Source organism: Rhinolophus ferrumequinum, chromosome 9 (genome assembly GCF_004115265.2).
Source record: "Rhinolophus ferrumequinum isolate MPI-CBG mRhiFer1 chromosome 9, mRhiFer1_v1.p, whole genome shotgun sequence".
NCBI lineage: Eukaryota > Metazoa > Chordata > Mammalia > Chiroptera > Rhinolophidae > Rhinolophus > Rhinolophus ferrumequinum.
In genome coordinates, this window is record NC_046292.1 from 36,731,288 (window position 1) to 36,746,923 (window position 15,636).

The 15,636-nt window shown below is 34.9% G+C and overlaps 1 protein-coding gene across 2 annotated transcripts in view; it reads right to left on the reverse strand.

The window, feature by feature from the left end:
• Positions 1-15,636, reverse strand: part of EPS15 (epidermal growth factor receptor pathway substrate 15) — a 105,379-nt gene that overhangs the window by 32,226 nt on the left and 57,517 nt on the right. For both annotated transcript variants that reach the window (XM_033114557.1, XM_033114558.1), the window contains exons 13-15: positions 14,727-14,799; positions 3,376-3,537; positions 2,811-3,008 (exon numbers count right to left, since the gene is read on the reverse strand). In XM_033114557.1, coding sequence (XP_032970448.1) covers positions 2,811-3,008; positions 3,376-3,537; positions 14,727-14,799 — 433 coding nt within the window. The remainder of the gene's footprint in view (positions 1-2,810; positions 3,009-3,375; positions 3,538-14,726; positions 14,800-15,636) is intronic.

Sequence of the window (15,636 nt, forward strand, 5' to 3'; positions counted from 1 at the left end):
TATCATGACCATCGAATCAATTTCAGTACTGCATTCAAAAATTTAAAACCTTAACACTAAAATAATACCCATCATATTGAGGAAGCAGTAAGGGGAAATACTCGCCTATCAAACAATTCTATTTAGGACAGTTTGCTCCTCATGGTTATTTCTGAGACAATCAGTAGAATCTTGAACAAAACTAGGCAATCTTGTGTCTGGCTCTCTCATGCACCTGTCACTAAGCCTGTGTTCTGCCTTAGTCTCTGCATAAACTTAGATGATATAAAAACATCAGTAATGCAACTAACACAAGCTCTTTGGAAACTGTCCAAGAGAAATGCAATAAACTTTTAGAACACCTTCAAAATAGTTGGATAAAAACAGTATATATTGTATAAGTACAAACACATAGAGTTAAGATCAGAGGATCTTTGCTTTTTTCTTGCTGCAAATACTAGGTAAGAAGAGGAAAATTTAGGAAGTTAGAAAAAATTTCTTCAGTTATTTGTTTTTCCAGAAAAGCTATAGTTTGAGCTTTAGAGAGCAATCAACAGTTTACAACCAGATTTTCATTTTTATAGACCCATGGGAATATACTGCCCTCTATGGGAAAGACACACAAGCCACTGAATCAAATGTAAGAAATTGGCATGTTTATTCTTAAGGTTTGGAGATCAGATACAAGATATAATAGCTTCCACAGACACCAAATATATCTGGCACACTTGGTGGTACAGTTTACTGAGGCTATTTTCCTTACTCATAAACATTGTTTTATTTTCTCAATGATAATTTATAATACCCAGAATCCTTTCTACTTTTCTCATTTATGCTCCTTACTTTGAAAGAAATCCAATTTCAAAAAAGTCAAAAAAAAAAAATGGAAAGACAAGCCAGAGGTAGGGAGAAATATCTGATAAAAGACTTATATCCGGAATGTATTTTAAAAAATTATAATTTTATAATAAGACAACCCAATTTTTTAATTGGGCAAAAGATTTAAATAGACATTTCATCCAAGGAGATGTATGAATGGCTAATAAATAAGCACATGAAAAGATGCTCAACATCACTAGCCATTAGGAAAATACAAATTAAAAAACCACTATGAGACACCACATTACACCTACTAGAATGACTATAATGAAAAACACAGAAAATGAAAGTGTTGGTAAGAATGTGGAGAAACTGGAACCCTCATATTGCTGGTGGGAATGTGAAATGGTACAGCCACTTTGGAAAAGTTTGTGAATCGAAAGTTAAAAAAAAAAATTAAGCATAACTTTACAATATAACCAACTATTCCATACCCAAGAGAAATGAAAACCTATGTCCACACAAAGAACTGTACACAAATGTTCACAGCAGCATTATTCATAAGAGCCAAAAAGTAGAAAGAATCCAAATGTCCATTAACTGGTGAATGGATAAACAAAATACCTTATAAATATTCAATGGAATATAATGCTGATACGTGCTATAATGTTGATGAACCTCAAAAATATTACGGCTTCATTTAGTTCAAATTCAAAATAAAAGGAATGGGCTATGTCCAAAAAAAAAAAAAAAATGGATCTGGGAGCTGTCATGCCAGAGGAACTGCCTGGGCAACTCTTATGACTCAAACCTTTAGAATGTTAAAATAGGGCAAAATAACCTTTGGACTGGGCCTATGGCAACACTGCCCCAAAGAACTGTTTGCAAACTGTTTGCAGTAATTATGACTACTGTGTTTCCCCGAAAATAAGACCTAGCCAGACAATCAGCACTAATGCATCTTTTGGAGCAAAAAATAATATAAGACCCGGTGTTATTTTACTATAAGACCCGGTCCGGGTCTCATATAACATAACATAACATTAACATAATATAATAATGGGTCTTATATTAATTTTTGGTCCAAAAGATGCATTAGAGCTGATTGTCCGGCTAGGTCTTATTTTGGGGGAAACACAGTACTGGACTGAAAATTAAAAACATTGTTTAGAATTAATATCACTATGTTATCTGCACCAATAGAAATGCCTTTCTCCTATTGATGTATCTATTCCCCTTTCCCTTCTCATAAATACCCCTCGCCTTTGTCTCCTAATTGGAACACTATTTGGGCTTCTGCCTGAATTCGTGCATCCTTAATAGCTATTCTTATTGATCTCAAATAAACGCTTTTTTTGCCTCTCACTTTGCAAGGCCCTTTCATTTTAACAGCTACATGATCTCTATGCTCCTATCTAACCATCTTACTATCATTCTATAAAATATTCTCCATTTAGGAAGGCAGCTATCTAAACACTGGACCTACCATAACACTGCACATGTGTCTATATTAAAAAACAATTTTCTAATTTAAAATAATAAAGTTTGCCAAATAAGTAAAATTGATTTCAAAATTAGAGTCACAAAAAGGAAGATACTGGGTTATTTATAAAAATAAACTGCACTTGTTAGCATTTATGTTTCAAACACTATGCTAAAATGTCTCACAGGTTTTGCCTTATTTAATCTTCACAGCAGTCCTGGGGTACTGTTAATTCTCCGATTTTAAAGATGAGGAATCTGGTATTAAAGTGATTCAGGTAGTAAGAAGCAGAGCCAGCACTTAAACCTAAAGCATCCACCTACAAGTCCACGCTCTTAACCATGACTCCAATGATCATCAGATGTACCAGATGTATGACAGTTTCATTTATAAAAGGTGACGAGAAACCGAACTGTCTGAAAAATGAATGAACTAGGCAGAGAGAAGGAGCAGAAGCTGAGAAAGTATAATTCCCTAAAAGGATGTGACGACCCACTTGATGTCACTTCTCGCTGCTGAACAGACTTACTGAACTGACTTCCTGCTGAGACTCCTGCAGGTGCTGCTGAAGAGGTCCCAGCTGAGCCTTCCCTGACTCCACACTCTCCTCCAGTTCTGCTGTCTCTTGCTGTAGGCGATTCAGCTCCTCCCGGGCGTTGGCTAGCTCTTCTTCGTAAGTGGAGATCTGTGATTCCTGACTAGTTAATTCCGCTTTCAAGGATGAGATCTATAATATGGAGGTGAATGACAAGACGGGGATTAAACAAAAGAGATGTCATTAACATGTTCCATAATGCAATATGTTTATTTGTTTAGTTTACTATTTTGGTGGATTTTTTATGTAAATTTTTGATAGAAAAGGGAAAGTAGGGAAAAAAAATACAAGGAAGTTGAAAGAATAGGTCACATACTTCCAAATAAAACTTGGAAAATACATTAAATGTTTTATTTTCCCTAAAGAGGGCCTGTAATTTCTGGATGACCCATGGTCCATTTTCTTCATGTGCCCAAACTACTGACTGCCACCTAACAAAAACAAGCAGGAAGAGCCACTAAGGTAGAGACAGGTCCATGTCAGTAAGGCCAGACTTTACCAGCTGGGCCTCCTCAGCGCATTTCTTCCTGACTTCCTTGAGCTGCTCCTCCAGCTGGGCTTTCTGCTCGTCCAGTCCATCAAGGAGTTCTTGTACTTGCTGTTTCTGAGCCTGCAGTTTTTGCAGATTAGTATTCTCCCTTTCAACTTCATCTTGAAGATCCTGACATACAAGAAAATTAACATATTTATTTTCTTTGGAGGCAGGGGAAGACTAACAATTTTTAAGAGCCTATCTTAAGGGAAAACAAAGTCTTGTTTTATTAAGTATGAGTATATTGCGTGGGTGGACTGCAGGATTCGTAGCCTGAAACACAATCTTTACTTGAGGACCTCTTCCTTAGACTCCAGAGTTAGGTATCTAATTTGCTTACTCAAGCCTGTCCCTGAATGTCTGATGGGCTTCTCTAACGTGTCAAAAACAGAACTGGCATTTCCCCCACCAAAAATGTGCCTTATCCTCAATCTTCCCCCTTTCAGTTTCTCTGGCTAAAAAATATAGCTTCTTTGACTTTTCTCCTTCTCTCCTATCTCATCTCCAGTATGTCAGCAAATCTTGTTGCTTCTTCCATCAAAATATATTAAAAAACTGACCACTTTTTCCTTCAACCTTCGTCCAAGTCACTTTTATCTTTCCTGGATGGCTGCCTTCTAACTGCTTTCCCTGCTTCACCCAAAATGGAATCATAAAACATGTGGGGTTTTTTTGAGACTGGCTTCTTTGTGGCTTAGCATGTTTTCAAGGTCCATCTGTGATGGCATAAAACAATTGTTTTAAACAACTTTATTAAGGTATAATTTACATACCACAAAATTTTCCTCTTTTAAGTATACAATTCCTACGTTTTAGTAAATCTATACAGTTGTGCAACCATCACCATAATCCAATTTTAGAACACTCGCATCACCTAAAAACATTTGCATTGTACTCTTTTAGTCAATCCTTGTTCCCATTTCAAGCTCCAGGCAACCAATGATCTGCTTCCTATTGCTATAGTTTTTTTTTTTTTTTTTCCTATTGCTATAATTTTGTCTTTTGTAGAAACTTCACATAAATGGAATCATATAATATTAATATGTAGTCTATTGTATCTGGCTTCTTACACCCAGTATAATATTTTTAAGATTGGTCTGTGTTATTGCATATACGTATATAAGTAGTTTGTCCCTTTTTATATGGCCGAGCAGTATTCCACTGTATAAATATACATTTGATAGACATTTAGATTGTTCCCAGTTTTTGGCTATTGCGAATAACAGAGCATATAATTTATCTTGTTTATGGTTTTTATACTTCTACTAGAAAGAAAGCTCCATGAGTCCAGGAATATTTGTGAGTTTTGTTCACTGCTATATTCCCAGTTCCTGGTATGCAGAGGTACTCTGTATTTAGTGAATGATGAATGACATCATAAAGATGTCAATTCTTTCCTAATTAATCTATACATTCCAATGAAAATCCTAACAAGGTTTTTTCCAAGGGACCCAACAAGCTGATTCTAAAACATATTTGGAAGAACAAGGGAAAAAATAGGATTATAAAATGTAAAATGACTTACCCTACCAGATATTATGAATTATTGGAAAGCTAAGATAATTAAGACAGTTTGGTATTGATGCACACATAGACAAACAGATCAAAGGAACAGAAAAGAACATTCAGACCTAAATCTAGGCATACACAGAAAAAAAAAGACACAAAGACATAACATTAAAATTGACTGGAAGAAAAGAGAATTACATAAGTATTCAGTAAATGACTGGACATACCACACAGCAAAACAAAGTCTCTAAATCACACAAATTGAAAAATAAATTCCAGGTATATTACAGACCCAAATGTGAAAGACAAATTTTAAAACGTATAGAAGAAAATATAGATTTCAATGTAGGAAAGAATTTCTTAAAACAAAAACATATTAAACCATTTTGAAAATGCTCTGTTTATTTATTCTTCTATGTGCCAGACTTTATGCTTAATGACAAAGACTATAGAGATTTTAAAAAAACACAATGGGAAATATCTGTACCATCTGCTTTATTTTTCTAAAAAATAAAGTATATTAAAAAAATACAAGGGAGACTTGGGGAGACAGATAGAAGCAGCCATTGCCATCATTACCACATTGAAACACAGCAGTCAAGATAAAGTGATATGTATACCCTCTACAACTGGGGTTCCCCATCTGAACCACAAAAGATCATTTGTATGACTTCTCTGTTAATTCTCCCAAGAATGGCACATTACCAGTACCACTGTAGATGCACAGAAGAGAGATTAATTTATTACATGTAAATGAATCCATAGGGAATTAGGACTTAGTTCTCTCCAGGACCGTAAGTGAGAAAGAAGAGGGGATTGATAACTCTAAGGCATGCGTTGATACAGTGGGCGGAGATCTCAAAGAGGGTGAAGGAAAATTGTAAATACAAATTCAAATAACACTATCTTTTTAATAACAGACTATTTAAAGGTCCCAATAGTTATTCATCAGAATAAGAATCTAAGAACAACAGAAAAAAAACTTAATCAGAAGAAGGTCTCTGAATTTACTGCACGTTATATGCAAGACAGCATGGCATCATCATTATAATAGCAAACACTTTCAGTCCTTACAATGTGCTAGGTACTGTTCCAGGCTTTTTACATATATTAACTCATTTATAATCCACATAACAGATCTACAAAGTAGGTACAATGATTCACATTTTATAGATGAGAAAACAGACTTACGAGTTGATGGACAAGTAACTTGTCCAAAGTTATATATAGTTAGCAAGCGATGGATTCAAACTAGGTTCTGACTCCAGAGTCTGAGCTCTTAACCCCTATGCTATACGCTGTAGAGTAAATGTCTCACTCATGTGTGCCACTTTTTCAAATACAGGCATACCTCGAAGATATTGCGAGTCGTCTCCAGACCACCACAATAAAGCGAGTATCACAATAAAGAGTCACACTAATATTTTGGCTTCCCAATGCATATAAAAGTTATATTTATACTATACTGTAGTCTGTTAAGTGTACAATAGCATTGTCTTTAAAAACGATGTACATACCTTAATTTAAAAATACTTTACATCATCTGAGCTGCTGGAAAAATGGTGCCAATAAACTTGCTCAACACAGGGTTGCTACAAACCTTCAATTTGTAAAAAACGCACTGTCTCCAAAGTGCAATAAAAGAAGTATGCCTGCATATGAGTACGCAGATGCTTCTGGGATTAAATAAAACATTGAACAATGCTTTTTATAATTGCTTTTTATCTTATATTTTCTCAACCAACTGATTGAATCGAAAAGTGTAACTATCATGCTGCTTTCTTTAAAAAATTCCTTTAAAAGGGCCAACACAATAGTTGATCATGAAAGACGCTTCTAGTCCCAACATTCCATGAGTCTACTGTATGTGATTACAGATTCATAAAGGTGTGCTCCACTAGTCATTTATCATTAATTTACCATAACCACCTAATTTTTTTTCATGCCTACATTTTTAACTTTACCTATACTGTTAACTAATCCATACTCAAATATAGAGATACAGGTTTAGATATGCACCTGGCAATATCTCTCAATACAGGTCCCTCCTTTGATTCATAAAGGGTTTTTCTACCTTTGTTTCTTCCTGTTCCAAATATCCAACTTTCTTTAAAAATAACTCATTGCAAAGATTTAATCACTCTGCCATTTCAAAAATATATGATGGTTCCTTGTCACCTGTAGAATAAAGTAAAACGGGCTATAAGACACACTAAAACCTTCAAATCTGGGCCCCAAGTCATCCTTTTTTTCCTACTACTTTCTTTTCCTCACATTCATCGGTGCCCCACCTCAAACGACCCTCTTCTTTCTCCAATAGGCTTCAGTGTCTCTATGCCGTTTCTAAGCTACTTCCTCTGCCTTGAACACCCTTCCACACCATTGCTACCTGGAAACTCACTATTCATTCTTAAGGTCCCGCCAAATTTCATCTCCTCTAACCCACCTTGAGCTTGTTTTACCTTGGATTTCACATATATAGTCATTATATAATATATAGTCATTATAATCAAATGTAATTTTGATGTCTCTATTTTTATTATAAATCTAATGAAGAAAAATAAAATTTGCCTTAAAAGGGTCACATAATATAAGAAAATGTCCACGACATAATGCTAACTTTTAAAAGCTAAATTCAACAGTATATGCAATATGATCAAAAGTAAACATAAACCCATTTATGTATATTCATAGGAAATATAGCAAAATGGTAATGGTTCTCTCTAGAATGTGAAATTGTGTTTTTTCTCTTTTTATATTTTTCTATATTTTATAAGATTATTATGGACCCATATTACTTTTATCATCAGAAAATATCAAGAAATGTCCAAATATGACAATTTCCATATCTATCAGTATCCAGATACACTTGGCTATATTATTTTGGTAGATTTGCTTATTCTGAGACTACGTAAGGCAAAATGCATATTTCCCTTCCTATCACTCCCTCCCACTTTGACTACGGCAGTGGCAGGTACTTCTAGCAAATAGTGTCTTCCACTAATTTAGGATAATTTTCTCTCAACCTTAAGATAGCTCTTTAGGAAAATCCTCTCTTGAATCAGTGCATGCAGCTGTATCAAATGTCATCCCATCAAGTGAGTGACTGAAGACACTTACAGATGCCTTTGTAGTTAGGGTCTATTTTCTCTTTCTTTTCTTTTTGCAGAACGTTTCTATTTAAATTTTGTTTAAATTAGAGTTACTTTCTTATTCATCCTTCCCCCTCCAATGTACCTGAGAGTTGTTTCAATATTGTGTTGTACAGCTAGAGAAATGGGTTACACATTTTTTACCTTGCACTTTCTTCATGCACTTTTTATTCATTCTTATGTAATTTATAGTTTGCTTCCTGTCTTGCACTATTAATGGTATTGATGCGTTTTCCTCTTAAAGGAGACCTTTGTGTTTAAGGTGAACCTAAGACACAGGGATTCAGAATATGCAGACACTGATGAATTTAAGGGCTTTGAAGATTTGTTTTTTAGACAATATTATCACAATTCTTAAACATTAAGTAGGGTTCGTAAAACTGGGCTTCATTTAAATCTTTTGCCCCTTCTATCTTTGCGATTTTGCTAGTCTGATAATTTAGAAACGTGAAATGATGCAACTAAACACATTAATGAAATTCATCTAATGCCTCACTTTCTCCCCAGCTTCAAAATAACAAGAAGCTAGTAGCTCCATTAATAAACTTGCCTGGGCAAAACTTGCCTGAGCAAAAATTATTTTACAAGTTGAATGAATAGTTCCTGCGAAGCTTGTCTACAAAAGAATACTATACAATCTAAAGTGACCATTCACATCGATAACTTCTTTTACATGACACAAAATTTTATGTAAATATTCTGCTACTGTAACAAAGTTTTTTTAAACTGTCCAGTTAACTGAATGTTCCCTTGATCATTCCTCCTGTCCTACTCCCTTTCCTAAAAGCATCATGCTGGTCAGCAGTTATACTCTATTTTCCACTTAAATGCTCTACTTGCTTACAGCAAAAGAAAGGAGGACAATAGCAATTAGAGAATGGCAAGGATGACGTGAACAAGACTACTGAAATATAGTATCAAGGTTTGTTTTAGAAAAATACCAAAGCTAGCCACATCCAAGGTTCCTCATGCAGGAATGAAGGGATCCTTGAGCTGGGATCTTGGCTTTATTTAAAATGAAATTTCAAAGAAAATGTCCTGTTTTCTAGAAATTACACAAGATACTGAAAATGATCCCCATTCTTCCACACTCCATGAAGCACTATGGGGTTAGTGAAAATAAAATTTAAACAAAAGGATAAAAACTCTTTGCTATATATTATAGTAAAATAATTCATCTTAGCAACCCAAGTCAGTTGTACAACCGAAAAATAACTTAAGTATTAAACCTATGAAACATTAGCAACATGAATACATTTGCATTTAAAACAGTAAAAAATAAAACTAAAAAGGCACTAATTTATGAATAAAACACGTACTTATATTTAATTGGTTAAAAAAAAAGCCTCTACAGACAAAACCAAAACAAGAAATAATCATGTACATTCACTATACTGGCCTAATTCTCAAAATGGAAATTATAAGAGTATTGTTAATATAAAAAAAAGTATCAACAAGATGTTTAAGTCAGAGAACAGAAAGGGAGTCTATTAAACTAGGATGGGTGTTCAGAAACCTCACTAACAAACTGCCTTTAGTTTCCAATCATATGCTTCCCAGCATGTTCTAAGAACATTATCGCTAGGAAAAGAATGTTGAGCTCATGTATCTAATTTTATTTCCACCCAAAATAAGTCATCCCTCTTCATCTAAAAAAAATAAAAATAAAAAAAATAACTAAGTGTTGGCCAGCCCGGTGGCTCAGGCGGTTGGAGCACCGTGTTCCTAACGCCAAAGGCTGCCGGTTCGATTCCCACATGAGTCAGTGGGCTCTCAACCACAAGGTTGCCGGTTCAACTCCCCCAACGGATGGTGGGCAGCGCCCCCTGCAACTAAAATTAAACACAGCACCTTGAGCTGAGCTGCCGCTGAGCTCCTGGATGGCTCAGTTGGTTGGAGCACGTCCTCTCAACCACAGGTTGCCATTTGACTCCCACAGGGATGGTGGGCTGCGCCCCCTGCAACTAGCAATGGCAACTGGACCTGGAGCTGAGCTGCACCCGCCACAACTAAGACTGAAAGGACAACAACTTGACTTGGAAAAAGTCCTGGAAGTACACACTGTTCCCCAATAAAGTCCTGTTCCCCTTCCCCAATAAAATCATTAAAAAAAATAATTAAAAAAAAATAATTAAGTGAACTAAAATGAAAAACATTTAAAAATGGACAATTACTATAAATTACTGAATCTTTACTGATAATGCATAAATAACTGGAAGCTTCTTTGGCATGAGGGTAATATGAACAATATGGAGGAGTCTGACTTCATGACACCTACTGTGCTCCCAATCCGTTCTGCCTGTGGTTTCTGGCTGTGTCTTGTCCTACTTTTAATTTCATGCACAAAATTGAAGTTTATTCATTTGTTGTCAACCGTTTCCTTAAATTCACCTCCATCTAACAATATATTACCAAATATAGTAAAAGATATGATTTAAGGTACAATTTCTAAACTTATCCTTAAGCTCACAATATAGAAGATTTTGGAATCTATATACATACACACTAAACTATCACTATAAGGTAACACACTGGACATGCCATAGAAGTGGATACACTATTCTTTGGGAGTTCCAACACAGGAAAGACTGGTATAGACTGAAGGGATAGAGAAGGGAAAGTTTTAGAGAAGTGGTGGAATTTGAGCTGGGCTTTAAGGCATAGGTAGAATTCACATAAGCAGGGAGGTAGGGAACATTCTAGATTGCAACAACAAAATGTATAAGAGTGGGAATAAGAAGGAGAATGCGTAGGCACGCAGTTTAGAGGCAGAAAATTAAACAAATTAAGTAGTAAAAGAGGAGGGTTTGTATCTCTTTTTTTTTTCTACTTCCAATATACCCCAGAGGTATGACATCCTCCCATCCTTAACAGTGGCAGAGGGCAACAGTAAACATTTTCACATCTGAGAGTCATGATACTAAAATTAGTTTAGGAAGAAAGGCAAGAAGAGGATGGGGTAAGCATTTATGATCTGACAGATGTGAGGTGAGAATGGTGGCAGTAGTGAAAGAAAAACACCGACAGAAAAAGGAAGTTCAAAACTGAGGCCATTTTTTTCCCAAACAAAACTTGTTTTTTTAGACATACTGACTTTGAAATGATAAACACCAAAATGCCTAACTGGAGATGTGCGACTGGTACTCAGGAGATTTGAGGGCTTGATAAATATTTGGGAGTCATCAGCATACGGATGACAGAGGGCGTGAAAAGGAAAGGAAGTGGGTGAGGGGAGAGTATATCAGTCCCAGGCAAAGGCAACAGAAACAAAGGGTGAGAGGTAGGAGAATATCTAGGAGAGTGTAATCTAAGAAAGCAGCAACAATGGATTTGGCCTTAAGATTGTTCGTGGTCCTAAGGAGAAAAATTAAAGCACAGTAGTATGGGTTAACAGCGCATTAAACAGGGTTACTGAAAAGATAGGAAAGGAAAAAATAGTCACACAAGGGCAACAAACATAGAGAAAAATATGTTGGTAGCTAAGGTGGCAGCAATAGCAAGAAAAAAAAAAGGTATTTCCAAATTGGTGAGTCCTATGTACAGATAGCCTGATGTAAACATAGAAAAGTGAGAGAAGAGCCTGATGATGAAAGGAGGGTAATAAGAAGACAGTGGAGCACAGAGTAATACTACTAAATCAGAACATTTACTGAACTTATCCGGTGCCAATCACACTGTGAGGCACTTTACCTACATTATCTCATTTTATTCTCACAGCAACTCTCAGTTTTTGGCATTTTTATTATCCCATGTTACAGAAGAGAAAACTAATGTGTAGAATGGTTAAATTACATAGGATCACAAACTTAGGAAGAGCCAGAACCAGGAACTAAATTCAAGGCTGTCTGATACCAAGTTGCTCCTATAGAATTCTATGCAAAACTGAAGAAAGCAAAAATATGAGGGTGAATTCCTAAATATTTGTTGACTACTCCAGAGAAAAATTTTAATAAAATTGTAGGCAGTTTAAGGCAGGAAAACATGTGGGTCTACCTTCTCCCTTTAACAACAAACCTTCTCCCTTTAACACCATAAACATTTGAGATAGAAGGGCCTTTTTTATAGCCTTTTCCTCTTGGATTACTTTGGACCTAATTTCTCCATAGAACTTGATAAACTAGCAGTGTTTATCATGAAATTAAATTTGAAGTTGATCGCTGGTTTGGTCTTCAAGAAAAAAATCTTGAACTGAAAGTTTTCAATATGTAGTTCATGGGATTATACATAGGAAACAAAAATTTAGAATTTAATTATGCAGCAGATTTTCTAATTTTACTGAATTAGGAAGACTATATAAATGCAAAACAAACAAAAAAGAACTAGTCTTTTGGACTTGGTTGCACCTAAAGAGGCTTTGAAAATTTGGTTTCTGGCTTGAGATATGAGCTCATATAATCACTATCTGTGACTATAAATATGGAGAAAAGCAAGAACACTCAGAAAAGCCAATTTTGGATTAGGCAGACACTGATAGGTCAAAATTCCCTTACTTCTCACCTGATGTCTTCATTTTTGGCATTTCTCATTAGCACCTACATTAAACAGTGGGGTCAGGAAGAAGCACTAATAGCTCCAGTAAACTGCCTTTTGCCAGAGAAATTAGAAAATAAGCACTAGGTGTTGCAGTTACTTACAGATTTTATTATATATTTTTTTACTTATAGATTTTAATTATCCATGTTATTTCTAGTCTGTGCCTCATTGCTAATGGGTAAATCAGAGTTAATTCAATAGGTAATGAAATCTACTTATTACCACTTCTGGTGAGTTGTCTTGTGCTTCAGAAAACTGAAAATGATCACTAAAATTAAAAGTTTTAATTACTTGAAGATGTCAATTATCTATGTCATTCTTCGTCTAGCATCTCATTACCATGGATAATACAGAGATACGTGTATTGAGATGGAATGAGTAATGAATCTATTAATGCAAAGCTTTAATCCAATGTTATTTTTCAATGAACTTATGTTCAACCATTACAACTTGATCAGTACCAACCAGATCAAGATGTCTTTTATTTACAGCTCCCTATGAAGAAAAATTCAACAGTTAAGACTTCCTCTGCCAATCACACATTTTGGATTTAGCAAAAGCTTAAGATTTAACATATACCTTACCATCACCACTAAGAAGGATAAGCAAATCATGAAGAAATTTTGACAGACAACAAAACTGTAATCATAAGAAATCAAATATTCAAGGATAGTCCATTTAGCCTAAAAGGAACAATGTAAATTTTAGTGTTTGTCCAAACTGTTTATTTAAATTTACGTTCTCAAATGACGCAATAGGGAAAACCAATAGGTAGATGTACACAAATAACAAAACATTGTCTATTGCAAAAAAGTTCCAACTTTGAAACATTATCTGATTAAATTTAGAAGCTGTCCAAGATTTTACCAGTAACTATATCTGTTTCTTTAGATTGAGAAAACTTTTGTAGATTATTTTATCTTCCATTTTTAAACTATTTTCAGCAGTAATTGCTTAAAGTCTGTGACTTTTTTGTATTTCTTAAGCTCAAAAATTGCACAAAAATAATGTAATCACCAGCCATCTCACTATGACAAAGAAAAAAATACATTCGTGATGATCTCTTGACTTCTGCATCACCTTTAGGAAAATTCCAGTACATATAATAAAATCAGTCATCTAATACAAGAATCAACTTTCAACAAGAAGTCTCTCAGGCTTCTTCCTCCATCTCTCAGTAAATCATTCTCCCCACCCTTGCACAGTCCACCTGGTAGGCAATCTCTGGTGAATGTCCACATCAAAACAAAACAACGGATCTAACAGTTTAAAGGAGTTTTCACCCATTTAAAACTGGGATAAGCAGAGAAATCCAACATCCAAAGTAACATGGTAAGAAGTGCCCACCCATGAGCTATTACTAGAAGCTGCTACCGCTGCTTCTACCCAATCTCCTGTGTGTGCTGGTGCAGCATTCAGGAAACAGTGCCCCAGTAACACGGTCACATTGCGATGCTTACTGTTCTAAATGCAACACTGCCCAATTTCCTGAATTTTCAATGTTTGAAATACCCCCTTTTGTGTCATTTCCCAATCAGAAACCAAGGTTTTATTGTCTTTTCTACTTGTAAAATGAAACCACTTAACATAGCGCTTTGTGAAAATGAATTAAATCTTTTTATGCCAAAGTTTAAGATATCCTGGCTACTAAGCAACTTATAAAATGCTATTTTAAATTGTTCCATATGATTTCCACCCTGCCAGTATTACGAGAAACAGTCCTTTAAAATACTAGGTCTCCTAGCTAACAAAATTTCACATGTATGAAAACACAATTTGACTATTTCACTCATTTAATTTTACTGGTGTAATAATACTTACATCGTAAGTCAAACCTAACCTTTAATGATACAAAGGCAGGTAAATATTATCTTTAAAATACTTCCAAAACTAGAAATTTATGTTGAAAAATACTGCTTTCTCATGATAGTATGATTTTTGCAGGCCAGAAGTCAGAGGAAAACAATTATTTTACAAAAGATAAATATTTATGCCACATATATAAGAGGCATTCCTTGACCATAACCATCAACACCATAACCACCACACAGTAAATGAACCTATACATTTAGAATGAATTCTCCTAAATCAAAAATGGAATACTGAATTTTACAGTTTACATACCTGAACCTCGCATGTCCTCTGTTTAACAGTATCTTCTTTCTCTTTAAGATCCTGTTCCACATTATTCTTTTCCCTAGAAGACCAGCAAACAATGCAAGAATATTTGAGAACATCAGCTACAGCCGGTATGGTTATCCATCCCCCTAATCCTGAATCGCTTTTTAAATACATAGTGAAACATTCAATTTTTAAATGAAGGGCAGATTATTCTACCCTCTTTTAATTATTTATGGCACAGAAATGAACATAAGCTGTTTGTTTAAAAAAAAATTGCTTTCTCACTAAAATGTGGTAAAAAGAGAATAGATTAAAAAAGGAAGAGGAGAAAAATGATCAATGAAACACTCAGGTTTCACTGATCTCACTGTTGCTATGGAAATGCTGTCCAATGAAAATTGCTGGTAAAAAAAGGAGGGGTTGCATCAGCTCTGTAAGCTTAACCCTTAAGTACCACTGCTAAAATCAAATGAAAATGGCTAATAGAAACAGTCAACAATATTAAGGAAAAGGACATTTACTGAAGTGTTAATTTCCCCTTAAATCACTGGTGTGTACCAATTTTAGAATGAAACAGAGAAAATGGAAAGGATTGCCAATACACAGGCTATTTGCTCTATCAAATACATCTGCTAAAAAAAAGCTACTTTAGGATTACAGATCAATCCCAATTGATCAAATATATAAAACAATGTATATTAAGTGAAAAAAGAATCACATTAGCATTTATCTCTTTCTACTCTTCAGATCAAACATGCTAGAATCCACTTTTACTTAGAAATATCATTACCTAAATTCTTACATGCTTTCATCAGAGCTGGATTCCTACTAATGAACGAACCGAAGCAATCTTTAATTCAGAATTACAAAATAAAGCTATTTCTTTCGATGTTATAAACATAACTGCTGTTTG